Here is a 13,475-nt window from a genome sequence, read left to right as displayed (position 1 = left end):
TTGCTTCTGTAACCCTCTGCTGTATTATCCTTACTCCCTGCAGCTCCAGGAGCTGTGCAGGCTTGTGTTCTGGATGCCACAGTGGCAAGGCTTTAATGTGCTAATTGTTAGCAACGAAATTAGATTCTGCTGGCTAAGAGCTCGTCAAAGAAAGGTCCATTCAGTGAAATGACTTCCCCGAGTTGAGCTGCTCTGTTGGAATTTCTCCTTGGCAAGTCTTGTAAAGGACTGTTCTCAGTTCTGAGGTGCCCGCTAAGATGCCCCCAAACCAAGGCAACGCTGGTGAAAGTGGAACTGGTTTTCTTTGTGAGATGAGAATGCAAAGCTGGCCTGACTAACGCCTCGGAGCAGCCCCTAGCTGCCTGAAACCAGCAGGCAACCAGAGCTCGTTTTCAGCAGGGACTGGAAAACATCTTAGAATCACGTATTTTTAAGAGGGGCAGCTTGGTCCTGGAGGCTGGCAGGAAAGGAGGAGCCTCTGGTTTAAAAGCACCTGCAGGGGTTAAGCAGGTTTGTCCCACATAGCCTGCTCTGCAATCCCCTCTCCCCCTCTCCGTGGGGGTTGCCTGGCCCTCCCTTGGAGCATAAAGAATTGGTAACAGATGTTGCCAGCTGTTTGTTTTCAGTTTCAGGAAAGGTTACAAGCTCAGGCCACCCCACTGGAATGTTCCAGAAGATAAGCCCTATCAAACTGCCATCATCTGGCTGGCTGAAAAAAGCCACGTTCAGAGGGCTGCAAGCAGAACCCTGCCAGCCATGAGCCTTCTTAAACCCTCTGCCTGCTGCCCTCACCCTTTGCCCTCTCTGATCCACACCAGCCCAGCAATAAGCCAGGAGCCTCAGGTTTGGTGCTTTAGCATTTTGCTCCCAGGTACATCAGGTATGCAACACCCCACACTTATCTCTGCCTTTTGCAGCAGCAGCAGGAACAACACTTTAAATCCCACGTTGATTTATGACTAACAAGAGCCCCTCTAAGCAGTAGGAGTGCATTACCTTACTGCTGAGCAATAAGGCCTAAAAAAAGACCTTTCTTAGCCAAGTTGAATGAAAAGTCATTGATAGAGATTGGAAGTAGTTCTTCCCCTGCTTTATTCCTCTCAAGAACCTGCTCTGTCCATTCCAGAATCCTCCTGATTCTGCACCTCCAGCACTAAGCTTCCCTGCTGATGAGCAGCTCTCTTCAGACAGCTCCAGCAAAAAAAACTGCAGATCCATGCAGTTTTCCCCTGCCTCCTGGAGACAGTGCTCCTGCATTGCTCTTCTAAGCACAGCAGAGGAAAAATCACACTCAGACTATTGCTATTTAAAACACAACAGCAGGCAGACCTCAGCTTTTTGGGGAAAAGGGATTAAAAAATCCCACACCACCACCACTAAATGAAAACCAAATCAACCAAGATGAGAAACAAACCCCTCCCAAAAAGGAAGATGCAGTCTTCACAGGCATCAGAGGAAATGGAGATTTCAAACTCTGGCTTGGTTTGGGGACTCATTCTCAATAGTTCCTGTGGGTTTGGCTGCACTTGGAAGGAATCTTGTTTAGAGATAACTAAGATCCTCCCTCCTCTTTGTCCCTGCCTCACCCGAGGCAGAGCCTGCTCGCCTCCCAGGCTGCTGACACACTAACCTCGCACTGCCAGCTCTCTGGGGCTCTCCCTCCACCATCAAGATGTTTGTCTGTAATTCCTAAGCTCTTCTGCTCATGTTCTTTGTGCAGGAGCCCTCTGCCTGCTCACTGCCCAGATCTGAGCCTGGCAGCCCTTTTTCCTTGCACTAACTGAAGTCTCCTTGAAACAGCTGAGGAGCCCAGCAGCTGTACCCAGCGTTATGAGTGCCTTCCAAAGGGCTCTGGTCAGTTCAGCACCATGGTGCTTCGCTGAGCTTTACTAAGCAGCAGCACTGAACACCGCTGCCACGGATGCTGAAAGGGGAACGGCACTTTTGCCATCAGGTGCAGGGCAGTACCTACCTTTGTGCGCTTTGCCTTCTGTGTTCTGCTAGGATTTCCTTTCCAGAGCAGCCTGGGTTTGTTGTCTCCGTCTCTGCTCTCCTTGCACAGCTCCTGCCCTACTTAAGGCTCAGCTCCAGGGGGTGGAGACTCGTGGCGGAGGGCAGCAGGGCGGACTGCCCCCCGGCTTCCAGAGCCGCTGGGAGCGATCCAGGGCTGGCGGCTGCTGTCCAGATCGTGAGGGGGAGAGGCTGTGCAGGGCAGGAGTCCAGCCTGCTCCTGGGACTGAGGCATGCTGGACCCTGCAGGCACTTCTGCGCTGTCTCTCTTCCCGTCAGGGAGCAGATTTGGTCTTCAGAAGTTGTTTTTTTTTCTCATTGAAAATCCTAAACTTCAGTGACACTGAGATTAAGCTGGAAGAGGGAAGATTGAGACTGGAGATTAGGAAGACATTCTTGACAGTGAGAGGGGGGAGACATTGGAACAGGTTGCCCAGGGAGGTGTTCAAGACCTGATCTAGTGGGGAGTGTCCCTGCCCACGGCAGGGGATTGGAACTGGAGGATCTTTAAGGTCCCTTCCAACTCAAACCATTCCATGAATCTATGACTTTGGGGGTGATGCTGGAGTTGGAGAGGGTAGTGAGGTCTCCTCTCAGCCTCTTCTTTACAATAAACCATCTCAGGTCTCTGAGCCTCTCTCATAGGGAGCTTTTTGAGGACAAGATGGTCCTGTTATGGCTGAAACTCACGAAGCAAAGCTAAAACAACAGAAGTGGGCAGCTTTGACGCAGATCTCTAAGGCTACAGTGTCTGAGCAAAGGCTTTCCTCTAAGTACCTGCAAAACAAATACTAAGTGCACAGTCCTGAACAGGATAAGGAGCCCAGTGCATGCTAAACACACATGACTGTTACTCAGCTCTCCACCCAAACCATGCTGAACATCACACACAGCAGAGAGAGCTGGGATTAGGGTATAAACCCTAAGGAAAACACTTCTGGGGGAGGAGGAGGGAGGGAGGGAGGGAGGGAAGACTCTGGATTTAGAAGCAAAGGTCAACAGGCCGTGTTCCTCTTCCTTCACCCACGACAGGCACAGCTTCTTTGGTAAGAGCTCCCTGGAAGGTGTTTAAGCCTGGCTGGGGCACTTAATGCCATGGCCTGGTTGATGGCCAGAGCTGGGTGCTAGGTTGGACTGGCCGAGCTTGGAGGTCTCTTCCAACCTGCCTGATTCTATTCTATCCTATTCTTAAGCTGTGCCTTGTGCTGCATTTCGACAGGATGCTAACACTGCTGCGAACCCTGCACCTCCCGCCCCGGCGGCTGGGAGCCGGCAGTGGCTACCTGCAGCTGGAGGTCTGCGGTCCGTGCCTTCACCCCTGGCAGCCTCAGATCCGCTGTACCTCTTGCTTTAATAAAGTACAGCAACCTACTCCTGCCCTTCGCAAAGCTGCCTCGATGCGAGCCCCTGCTGGGGTTCTGAAGCGGGCAAAAGGCTCCCTTTGCTAAACAGCCTCAGAGAAAGGCCTGAGGGCTCTGAAACAGACGAGAAGTTGACTTTGCTAAGCAGTTTCAGGGGCTCTGAAGCAGGCCCACACCAAGCTCTTACCGGTAAGGCGGCAGCGGCGCCGAGCCGAGCGGCACATGGCAGCGTTTCGAGGATTCGCTGCGGGCGGGCGGCAGGGGCTGCGCTCAGCCGGCCCGGGAGCTCCGCTTCCCTCCGTCCGCACAGCTCCCTGCCTCCAGGGACGGCGGCGGCGGCGGCCGTCACGGCAGCCCCTAGCTGCTGCTCGACGAGCGAGCGGCGAGCTGCGCCCCGCGCCCCGGCAGCGGCTCCTTTAAGGGCGGGCGGGAGGCAGGTGCTGCGCTCAGCCAGCCCGGGAGCTCCGCTTCCCTCCGTCCGCACAGCTCCCTGCCTCCAGGGACGGCAGGGACGGCAGGGACGGCAGGCGTCACGGCAGCCCCTAGCTGCTGCTCGACGAGCGAGCGGCGAGCTGCGCCCCGCGCCCCGGCAGCGGCTCCTTTAAGGGCGGGCGGGCGGGAGGCAGGTGCTGCGCTCAGCCAGCCCGGGAGCTCCGCTTCCCTCCGTCCCCGCAGCTCCCTGCCCCCAGGGACGGCAGCCCCTAGCTGCTGCTCGGCGAGAGAGCTGCGCCCCGCGCCCCGGCAGCGGCTCCTTTAAGGGCGGGCGGGAGCGCCGGAGCCGGAAGCGGCGGCGGACGCGGCCAGGCCCGGTGGTGCCGGAGCGCTGCGGCCCCGCCATGAGCCGGCCGCCGGCCCTGCAGGCGCAGACCTGCGGCCCCTGGGAAATGAAGGAGCGCCTGGGCACCGGTGGCTTCGGCAACGTTATCCGCTGGCACAACAAGGTAGGTGCCGGTCGCTGCCCGGCTCGGCTCGGCCCGGCTCGGCGCCCCTGGCCCCCCGCGCTCAGCCGAGCCCGTGCCGTGCCCGCAGGAGACCGGCGAGCAGGTAGCCATCAAGCAGTGCCGGCAGGAGCTGAGCCCGCGCAACCGCGACCGCTGGGCGCTGGAGATCCAGATCATGAAGAGGTGAGGCCGGGCCGCGGCCTGCGCCGGGCGGCGCTGAGTGGCCGCCGGGAGGGGCTGCGGCGGCGGCGGCCTGCGGGCGCGGAGCTACCGGCGGCGCCGAGGGCCATGTTGGGAGGCTGCCGGCCGCGGGCCGCTGCTGCCGGGAGGGTGCCCTGCCCGGGAGGAAATCTCACCTCTCGCTTCGTGACGGCCTCGCCTCTCGCTTCCTTCCGCGCTGCCCAGCTCGGTGCCGGTGCGGGGGCGTCCTTGGCGGCGCCGGGTGGGTGCTGTGGGATGCGATGGGCTGGGGGCGGTGCGGGGCTTCCCGGGAGAGTGGCACCAGCCTGTGCCGCCTTCCTTTGCCGGGCACCTTCCCGGGGCTGCCAGGCAGATCTCTGCCTGTGGGTGCGATGGAGAACGCACAGGCTGCATGTGAAATGCGAGGAGCTGGGGTTGAATCTGGGTCCGTGAAAGACGAGAGGACTGCAGACCTATAGAGGCATGGCATGGGCTGGGTTGGAAGAGGCTTTAAAGATCATCTCCTTCCAGTCCCCTGCCTCAAGTTTCAGTCCATTGCCTCTTGTCCTCTTGCTACGAGCCCTTGTCAGAAGTCCCCCCCAGATTTCTTGTGGCCCCCTCCCTGCACCAGAAGGCTGTTACACCAGTTTGGTTCATTAAAGGTTTAGTGTGCTTGCAGGACTTCATGTGACAGCCACGGGCACACAGATGTGCACAGCTGTCGCAGAGCAGCCCTTTGGTTGCTGCTTTGGTTCCACTCACCGTCTGCACTTGTGTCCTTTCTGCTCCTTAGGCTGAACCATCCCAACGTGGTGGCTGCCCGTGAGGTCCCTGAAGGGATGCAGAAGCTTGCACCCAATGACTTACCCTTGCTGGCCATGGAGTACTGCCAGGGCGGGGACCTCCGCAAGGTGAGGTCACTGGGGTGGTGACCAAGGGCTGCAGATCAGGTTTCTGTTGATGCTTTCTGGGCTCAAGTTGTGCCAAGGGAAGTTCATGCTGGATATTAGGCAAAAACGAGGCCTAGAACAACCTGGTCTGGTGAAAGGAGTCCCTGCTTATGGCAGGGGATTGGGATCAGATGACCTTTAAGGTCCTTTCCAACCCAAACTGTTCTGTAAGAAATGGCCATTAAGGGTGGAGCAAGTAGGAGGAGAATGGAGGTGATGCTGACTTCTTCAACCACTCTTTCCTCCTCCCACGCTGTTAGACCAGGGCATGCAGGTGGAATTGCTGCTGCCAGAGATCACAATCCCATAGTGTTTTGTGCTTCTAGAGAATTTCCTTGCTGTTACTGGAGCTTCTTGCAGCCATGGGAGTGTGTGGGTCTGAGAGCCTCAGTCAGGATACAGGAGGAAAATCCTTCTGTGTTGTTTTCTTGCAGTACTTGAACCAGCTGGAGAACTGCTGTGGCTTGCGGGAAGAAGCTATCCTCATCCTGCTGTCTGATATTGGTAAGTGGCAGCAGTGCCTTCTCCTGTCTCGACTGTGGAAGCCCTTTTGCTGCTGAATCCACGCTCAGGACCTGAGCAGTGACCTTGATGACTCCACCTTAGACTGACCATTGAAGAGCAAACTTGTTTCACTCGTGTGATCTGAGCTGCAGCCGATCAGGAACGGTTGTGCCTGTTGATAAAATATCTTCTGTTGGTTAGACTCTTACAAGTGGCTTTCTGTGTCTCAGCTTCTGCCCTCAGGTACCTTCACGAGAACAGGATCATCCACAGAGACTTGAAACCAGAGAACATTGTGCTGCAGCAAGGAGAGCAGAGGGTAAGCAGGAACCAGATGTCTCTTCCTGCAGTGACAAGTAAATGTAAGAGGAGCATGCAGTGTGCTTCACGCAGCTACAGAGGTCCCCTGCAAGAGCTGCCCCCCAGGAGAGCAGCTAGCTCAGATCTTGGGTCAGATAAGCAGTATTCTGTGTGCATCTGTTCCATGTCTGGTAGCACCTAAGAGCCAGACTGCAGCTTTTAACCTAAGGTCTGACTCAGCCCCCAGGTCAGTGTCCATCCAGGCAGCGCCAACCTTACGTGTTTGTCACTTTAGGAGTCTGCAGGAGCTTCCTTCTGCTTCCATCTTTTCACTGGCACCTTCTCTGTGTAGCTTAGAAGAGCTGAACCTGTTCTTCTCTGCTAGGTTCTGTGCTTTTACCAGGACTTCTCTGTAATGTCCTTGCTCTGGTTTGTGTTTAGTTGATACACAAGATCATCGACCTCGGGTACGCCAAGGAGCTGGATCAGGGGAGCCTGTGCACGTCCTTTGTTGGGACTCTGCAGTACTTGGTAAGGAAGGAGCTCAGCTGGAAGAGCAGGTGCCACTTTGGGAGGCAGTTACCTGTTGGGCTGGGCTGGAGCACTTGTCCTGGTGCTGTGGCTAGCAAAGGTGTTTGTTTTTTTTGCTGGCTCTGGATTTTCCAGAGGTTGCTTCCTATGTCTGTCACCAGCCAGAGCAGGGCTGCCAGTAACCTCTGCTGTTTGCTCAGAGGGGCATCAGCAGCATCTTCAATCTGTTGTACAGACATTAATGAGCTCTTAATAAGGAGCAGAGGGAGCTAGGAGGTGGCTGCACCTCACGTCTGTGTGAACTGTCTCAGGCTCCAGAGCTGCTGGAGCAGCAGAAGTACACAGTGACAGTGGATTACTGGAGCTTTGGCACGCTGGCCTTTGAGTGCATCACAGGATTCCGACCCTTCCTACCCAACTGGCAGCCAGTGCAGTGGTGAGTGAGCTGGGGCCAGGTGGGCAGTGCACACAGTGGGGCTGTCCTGCTCACAGGAGTGTGGGCTCTTGGTTCTTGGGGTAGTGTCCCTATGCTCCTTGCCCTTGTGGGGACTGCCTCCTTTCACAGCATTCCTGAAACTGGCTCTTTGGGATTAGGACTGACTCCTGCAAGGCAGACAGCAGGAACCAAAGCAGTATCCATTTTACAGCCATCAGGAGTAGCTTTAGGAGCCTGCTGCCATGCAGGCTGGGACAGGCAGGTGCTCATTTCACCACTGTGCTTGCTTGAATTCCTTAGGCACACCAAAGTGCGCCAGAAGAGCGAGCTGGATATTGTTGTTTCAGAAGACTTATCTGGAGAAGTCAAATTTTCCAGCAGTTTACCCTGCCCAAACAATCTAAACAGGTGAGGAGTGGGAAGCTGTTGTGCTGTGCTGGGATAAACCATCTCCCCTGCAAAATGCCTGAGTTCCTGTTGGCTGCATCGTTGTGGTGACCGGGAATAAATGGAGCGTGCGGCACAAACTGTGCCCCGCTGCCTTGTCAGCCTTGGGTAGCTCTGAGTCTGCTTCTGCCTTCTAAACAATGACTAGGGTGGGTGGGGAAGTTAAAACAGTCAAGCATACACCTGCAGAGAGCAGGCCATGTAGGACTGCAGATGCTCTTTAACCTCTTCTGATCCTCTTCTGGTCCGTCAGCGTTTTGGCTGGGAGGCTGGAGAAGTGGCTGCAGCTGATGCTAATGTGGCACCCACGGCAGAGAGGGACAGATCCCACCTATGGACCCAATGGGTGCTTCAAAGCTTTGGATGACATTCTGAACTTGAAGGTGAGCAGTGGGTCTTGGTTACCCTGAAGAGTTTTCCAGAGCAGCTGCCTGTGGCACATGAGGGAAGAGGCTTGAGTTTCGGAGCTAGGAGGAGGAGCAGCGCAGAGTCCTGTTTGGCTGTCTCCTGACACTTAGTGACAGGTGCTGCCCTCTTGCCCCTCTGAGGCCAAATGCTCCCTGAGCTGCTGAGAAGCAAACAGCTTCTCTGTGTGCTTGGTTCTGTATGCTGGTAGAGCATTCTGTGGCTGAGGCTGTTTAGTTGCCATGTGGCCTCTCTTTAGGCTGATTGAGGACAATGACTTTGGCTTAGTGTTGTGAAGTGACTCCTTGAGCCCTGCGAGTGCATCGAGCGGTTTCTTGGGGGCTGGAGTCTCAGTCCTGGGGTCTCTGCTCCCATGTGACCAAATTATCTTCAGCCTTTCTTATGCCACCCTTCTATTCTTGTAGCTGCTTCATGTTTTGAACATGGTTACGGGCACTGTGCACACCTACCCTGTGACAGAGGAGGACACTCTGCAGACTGTGAAGGCCAGGATCCAGGCAGATACTGGAATCCCAGAACAGGACCAGGAGCTACTGCAGGAAGCTGGACTTGCCCTGTTTTCCCAGAAGCTGGACACTAAACACATAGCTGATAGCAAAGTGAGTCTGGATGCTCTCTGCCCTGCTGCTGAGTGCATGTGTGCACTGCTCTTACCCTGACAGCAGCACTCCATGCTCTTCTGGCACCTTTTGTCCTGGTGAGGACATGGAGCTGACAGCCCTTGCAGAGCAGGCACCCTGTAGCCTTTGGTGCCCATTCTGGCTGAGGAGGAAAATTCTCTTTATGGTGTTACTGAGGGTTGCTGTTTCTGAGAGAACCTTGCTGAGTCTTTTGCATTCTGCAGGTGAACGATGCTGCAGCTGCAGACACAAACCTCCTCTTCCTCTTTGACAACCAGAAGGTGGCCTACGAGGCTCAGGTTGCCTTGCGTCCACATCCCGAGAGCGTCGACTGCATCCGTAAGGACCTTCTCTGGTGTGGGTGTGCAGGCAGAGCTGCCCTGCTTCTAGGCTTTCTGTTCACCTCCCTCCCCCTTCTGTTTGCAGTCCAGGACCCAAAGAAGACTCTGCACTTCTTCCAGCTGCGGAAGGTGTGGGGGCAGATCTGGCACACGATCAGGACGCTGAAGGAGGACTGCAACCGGCTGCAGCAGGGGCAGCGAGCGGCCATGTATGGTGCTGCTCCCTCTGGCATGCTCAGCTCTGCCTTTGCTTCCTGGGGAAGGGGAAGGGCAGGAATGTGGGACTCTGCTGGCATGGGGGAGCTGATGAGTGGAGCTCTTAGTGAGAGTTCTGTCCTCTGTCACAAGTGCTTTGTGCTGAGCTGCACCCTGCAGTATCTGCTTTAGATGTGAGAGGCAGTTCCTGGCAGAGGAAGGTCACAGGGCTCTGTCTGCTCCCTGCAGGATGAATCTCCTGCGTTACAACAGCACCCTCTCCAAGATGAAGAATTCCATGGCCTCTCTCTCCCAGCAGCTGAAAGCCAAGCTGGACTTCTTCAAAACAAGCATCCAGATTGATCTGGAGAAATATAAAGAGCAGATTGAATTTGGAATTAGTGAGTATGGTAGCTGGCAAGCAGAGGTCTTTTTATTCCTCCTGACCCTAGAAAGTATCTGCCTCTCACTGTATGAACCTGAGGAGCAATCACTCTTCTTTCATCCTATAGCTTCTGAGAAGCTGCTGTTGGCCTGGAAAGAGATGGAGCAAGCTGTGGAGCTGTGTGGGCGGGTATGTGTCTGGGTAACTGCTTGTCCCAGAGCCACTCAGGAACGTGGCTGGGACAGGAAGAGGCAGTGTCAGAGGCAGTGTTTGTTGGTGTGAGACTCTGCCATTGCTTGTGCTCTGCCCTGCTTTTAGGAGGATGATGTAGATCAGCTGGTGAAGAAGATGATGGCCCTACAGACAGACATAGTGGACCTGCAGAGAAGCCCACTGGGTCGTAAACAAGGAGGAACCCTGGAGGACTTGTAAGTTGAACTACCCTTGTGCTTCAGAGGCAGGAGTCTGCCAGCTAAGCTGTTTCACTGCGGGACAGTGGAAGTGTTGTCTCTGCAGCCCAGTTACAGGGGGCTGGTGACACTAAAGGGCAGTTTAGAACTCCTTGTCTGTCACCAGCCTTCAGGGGCAGACTGGTCTAGAAAAGATTGGAGTTCTTGCAAGAGTTGTTCTAGAGCAGTCCTTTGTGTTCTCTGCCTTTTTCTTCTAGAGAAGAGCAAGCCAGAGAGCTGTACCGGAGACTGCGAGAGAAGCCAAGAGGTAACACACTCAGCCCAAGGTCAGCTTGCTGTGTCTGGGCAGGCAGTGATGAGCACTGGGGAAGCTTCCTGCATCCTAGGCCTGCCCATTTGCTAGCTGCACGTAGACTCCACTGGGCTCACCTGGTTTTGCAGAGAGGAGTCAGTTTCAAACTGGCCCAGCCTTGCCTTTTGAGCTCTTACATTCCTCTGAAGGTCTCCTCAGGAAGCTGTTGCTGCCAGCATAGGCTGCTGCTTCTGTGTGGGAGGAGTGAAAGGCACAGCTGCTCCTGAGCAGCTCTAGACCCACCCTGCCAACTCTGGTTTTTGCTTCCCCTCATTGTCAGGGTTGCTAAATTGCAGTGTGGTTCATCCCACTCCAGCTTGCATGCCCTGATGTTAATCATAGAATTTACCAGGTTGGAAGAGACCTCCAATATCACCCAGTCCAACCTATCACCCAGACCATGTAAACAAGCCACTAAGACTCTTCTGCCTTTGTTCTACCAACCTGCCCTTCTTGGTAACATTCTGACTCTCCTTTTAGACCAGAGGACAAGTGGTGACAGCCAGGAAATAGTTCGACTGCTGCTGCAGGCAATCCAGACCTTTGAAAAGAAAGTCCGAGTCATTTATGCTCAGCTCAGGTGAGCTTTGTGGAGTCAGCTGTTACTGAGGCTTGAGAGCAACCATTCCCAGCAGGAGGGTTTGTTCTGGAGCTTTGCAAAGCAGCACACAGCTCGTGAGATTTCAGTGTGGCACAGGAAATGAACCACGCAAACGTTCCCCTGTTGCAGCTGCCCACCTGTGATCTAATTGGTTTGTTTTTGAATAGCAAAACTGTAGTGTGCAAGCAGAAGGCACTGGAATTGTTCCCCAGAGTGGAGAAAGTGATGAATCTGATGAATGAAGATGAGGAAACAGTTGTTAGGCTTCAGGAGAAGCGACAGAAGGAGCTGTGGAACTTGCTGAAAATTGCTTGTGTAAGTAAAATGCAAACAGGGTTTGTAGCACAGGTTACTGAAGTCATGAATAGTAAATTGGCTGTGTCCTTGGCTCTTTTCTCTGGTAACTTGGGGTAGGATTAAAGGCAGGCTCTAGGCTCTCTCATTCTCCTGGCTGCTGGAAGTTCATGGCAGTAATTGCAACCTGAATCTTCTCTCCTCAGAGCAAAGTACGAGGCCCTGTTACTGGCAGTCCAGAAAGCATGAGCACATCACGTCTGGGGAGCAGCCCTGGCCAGCTGCTGCTGCAGCTCCCCTCAGGAACCTACAACTTAACAGAGTCTGTCAGGAAAAGGTGAGGCAAAATCTGGAATTCTGTGGCTGCTAATTGCAGCACTACAAAGCTGGGGCTCCTGCTTTGTCAGATACTGCCTCTCAGGCTGTCCTCCCATCTCACACCTGGTCAGCCTCCAGGGCCAGCAGTCTTCTGCCTCGTAGCTGAGGCTTAGGAAAAGGGGAATCATGTAGAGCTTCACTTCCCTGCCTCAGTGACAAAAGGTCTGCTTCCCTTGGGGCAGTGGAGCTCCCCTGAAGTGCCAGCAGGAGCTGCTGAAGCACTGTTGGGTAAGGTGATGATAGCTGAGCTGTAACATGAAGGAGAGGCTGCTGTAGCTGAGCCTGCATAGCTGTGGTTGCTCAAGTGCATCACCAGCTGAGTGCCAGACCTTGGGTTGTTTAGTTCTCTTTTGCCCAAACCTTTTGATTCTTGGCTGTTGTGCAGCTTTTTCTCTAGCAACAGCAACTCCATAAGGGAAGAACCCAGCTCCAGCTTAGAGCATGCTTCCTTTGCTCAGGCCCAGTAAAAGCTGGGGGTGCCACCAGCTTTCCCAGTTGCACTCTAAGTGACTGGCAGAGGTCAATATTTTTCAGTCCTCTGCAGCACACCTGCCAGAAATACTTAGAGGTAGAGGCAGCATCACTTCAAACACAACTGCCCTGGAAAGTAATGGGGCAACAATTCATTGTCCCTTTCAGTGAGGAGCTGCTGCTGGAATCACAGAAACTCTGTAGCCAACTTGAAAATGTGATGCACGACACAATGAAGGATCAGGAGCAGAGCTTCATGGTAATGTGTTTGATACTCCTTCAGAAATGGACTGGGGGAGCTCAGGGCTTTCAACTTCTGCTTCTCTTTGTCACCACTAAGTAATAGGGGTGATAGGGATCTTTTGGACAAGGAGGGGCTGGGAGCTGTGGGAGAGAGGCAGCACCCAGTGCCCCCCCGGAACTGCTGACTGGCACATTCCCTGCATGCTGGGGGCTGAAGCTGTGCCAGACAGTAAAGGATGGGGAAAGATGCTTGGCTTAGTGCAAAAACACTGCAGAAGGGCACTCCTGAAACAGAGATGGCATTGCAGTGGGTGGTAATGAAGCAAAACAGTGTGAAGAAGTGAAATATTGGACAGAAGAAGTGGCTTAAGGGTTCCTTTTGCAGCAGACACATGGTCCATCATGATTCCAAACCTGCTTCCTCTCCTGTGGAGCAATCTTAACTGCAAGCTAGTGGTGACCTTTGAAGTTCTAACTGTTCCCTTCTTTAGGCCTTAGATTGGAGCTGGCTGCAACTTCAGGTAGAAGAAACAACCAGTCCAGACCAAACCCAGATGTAAAATCGCTTTGGTTGCCTCTGAAGATGTGCTGCTTCAGGAAGCCAACTGTGAAAAGCTGCTGCCTCTGAGAAGGGAAGTTCAAGTGCCTCCTTCTACTGTCACCTGCTGCTTCTGTGATCCACCTGGCCTAGCTTTTAGTATCCACCTCTTGGACGCTTTTTCCCCACCGACAGAGGAGGAAATGCCTGCTGTAGCTGCTGGGGGAAGGTCTGAATCGTGCCTTAGGGCAGCAGATGCTCTCTGTCTCGCTGCATCTTCCCTCAGGCATCACCTGGGGTTTGTTCTGCTGCCTTTTAAGCTTTCTGGAGAGAAAAGGGCAACGCCTGCAATCAGCTTGCACAGTCAGTGGTAGATGTCACCTCCCTAGCAGCCTGGAACTGTGAACTTGATTTCTGAACTCTGCTGATTTGCACTTTTTCCCTGTAAGTGTAATGGTTGTGCCTACTGATACTTGTTTCCTGTATGGGAACGAATCTCAAACATGTAAACTTTTAGTTTGCTTTTTGATACTCTCAATAATATTTGAATGGAAAAGCTTT

The 13,475-nt window shown here is 54.0% G+C and overlaps 2 protein-coding genes across 4 annotated transcripts in view; one reads left to right on the top strand and one right to left on the bottom strand.

The window, feature by feature from the left end:
• Positions 1-4,800, bottom strand: part of PLAT (plasminogen activator, tissue type) — an 18,486-nt gene extending 13,686 nt beyond the window's left edge. For 2 of the 3 annotated variants that reach the window (XM_064175623.1, XM_064175625.1), the window contains exons 1-2: positions 3,559-3,699; positions 1,973-2,364 (exon numbers count right to left, since the gene is read on the bottom strand). The gene's annotated coding sequence lies outside the window, so the exon portion shown is untranslated. Of the gene's footprint in view, positions 1-1,972; positions 2,365-3,558; positions 3,700-4,668 lie in introns of those variants that run through there. The other variant, XM_064175624.1, reaches the window with a different exon arrangement.
• On the top strand, positions 4,127-13,475 carry IKBKB (inhibitor of nuclear factor kappa B kinase subunit beta). Its single transcript, XM_064175621.1, has 21 exons — positions 4,127-4,312; positions 4,401-4,495; positions 5,286-5,403; positions 5,877-5,946; positions 6,177-6,265; positions 6,688-6,777; positions 7,089-7,213; positions 7,514-7,621; positions 7,914-8,043; positions 8,491-8,685; positions 8,931-9,045; positions 9,133-9,256; positions 9,492-9,643; positions 9,755-9,816; positions 9,946-10,055; positions 10,295-10,344; positions 10,870-10,969; positions 11,158-11,305; positions 11,491-11,621; positions 12,302-12,392; positions 12,868-13,475. Exons 1-21 carry the CDS (start codon positions 4,208-4,210, stop codon positions 12,934-12,936), a joined length of 2,277 nt encoding a protein of 758 aa, XP_064031691.1. The 5' UTR covers positions 4,127-4,207; the 3' UTR covers positions 12,937-13,475.

This window comes from Pogoniulus pusillus, chromosome 42 (assembly GCF_015220805.1).
Source record: "Pogoniulus pusillus isolate bPogPus1 chromosome 42, bPogPus1.pri, whole genome shotgun sequence".
NCBI classification, from domain to species: Eukaryota; Metazoa; Chordata; class Aves; order Piciformes; family Lybiidae; genus Pogoniulus; species Pogoniulus pusillus.
Note: the sequence above shows the minus strand (reverse complement) of the source record. Positions and strands in the feature narration are given on the sequence as shown.

Excerpts from the sequence above, each read along its gene's own strand:
- IKBKB (XM_064175621.1), top strand. The coding sequence starts at position 4,208 with ATGAGCCGGCCGCCGGCCCTGCAGGCGCAGACCTGCGGCCCCTGGGAA. Across the intron at positions 6,778-7,088 it reads TTGGGACTCTGCAGTACTTG|GCTCCAGAGCTGCTGGAGCA; the intron begins GTAAGGAAGGAG and ends GAACTGTCTCAG. Across the intron at positions 7,622-7,913 it reads TGCCCAAACAATCTAAACAG|CGTTTTGGCTGGGAGGCTGG; the intron begins GTGAGGAGTGGG and ends CTGGTCCGTCAG.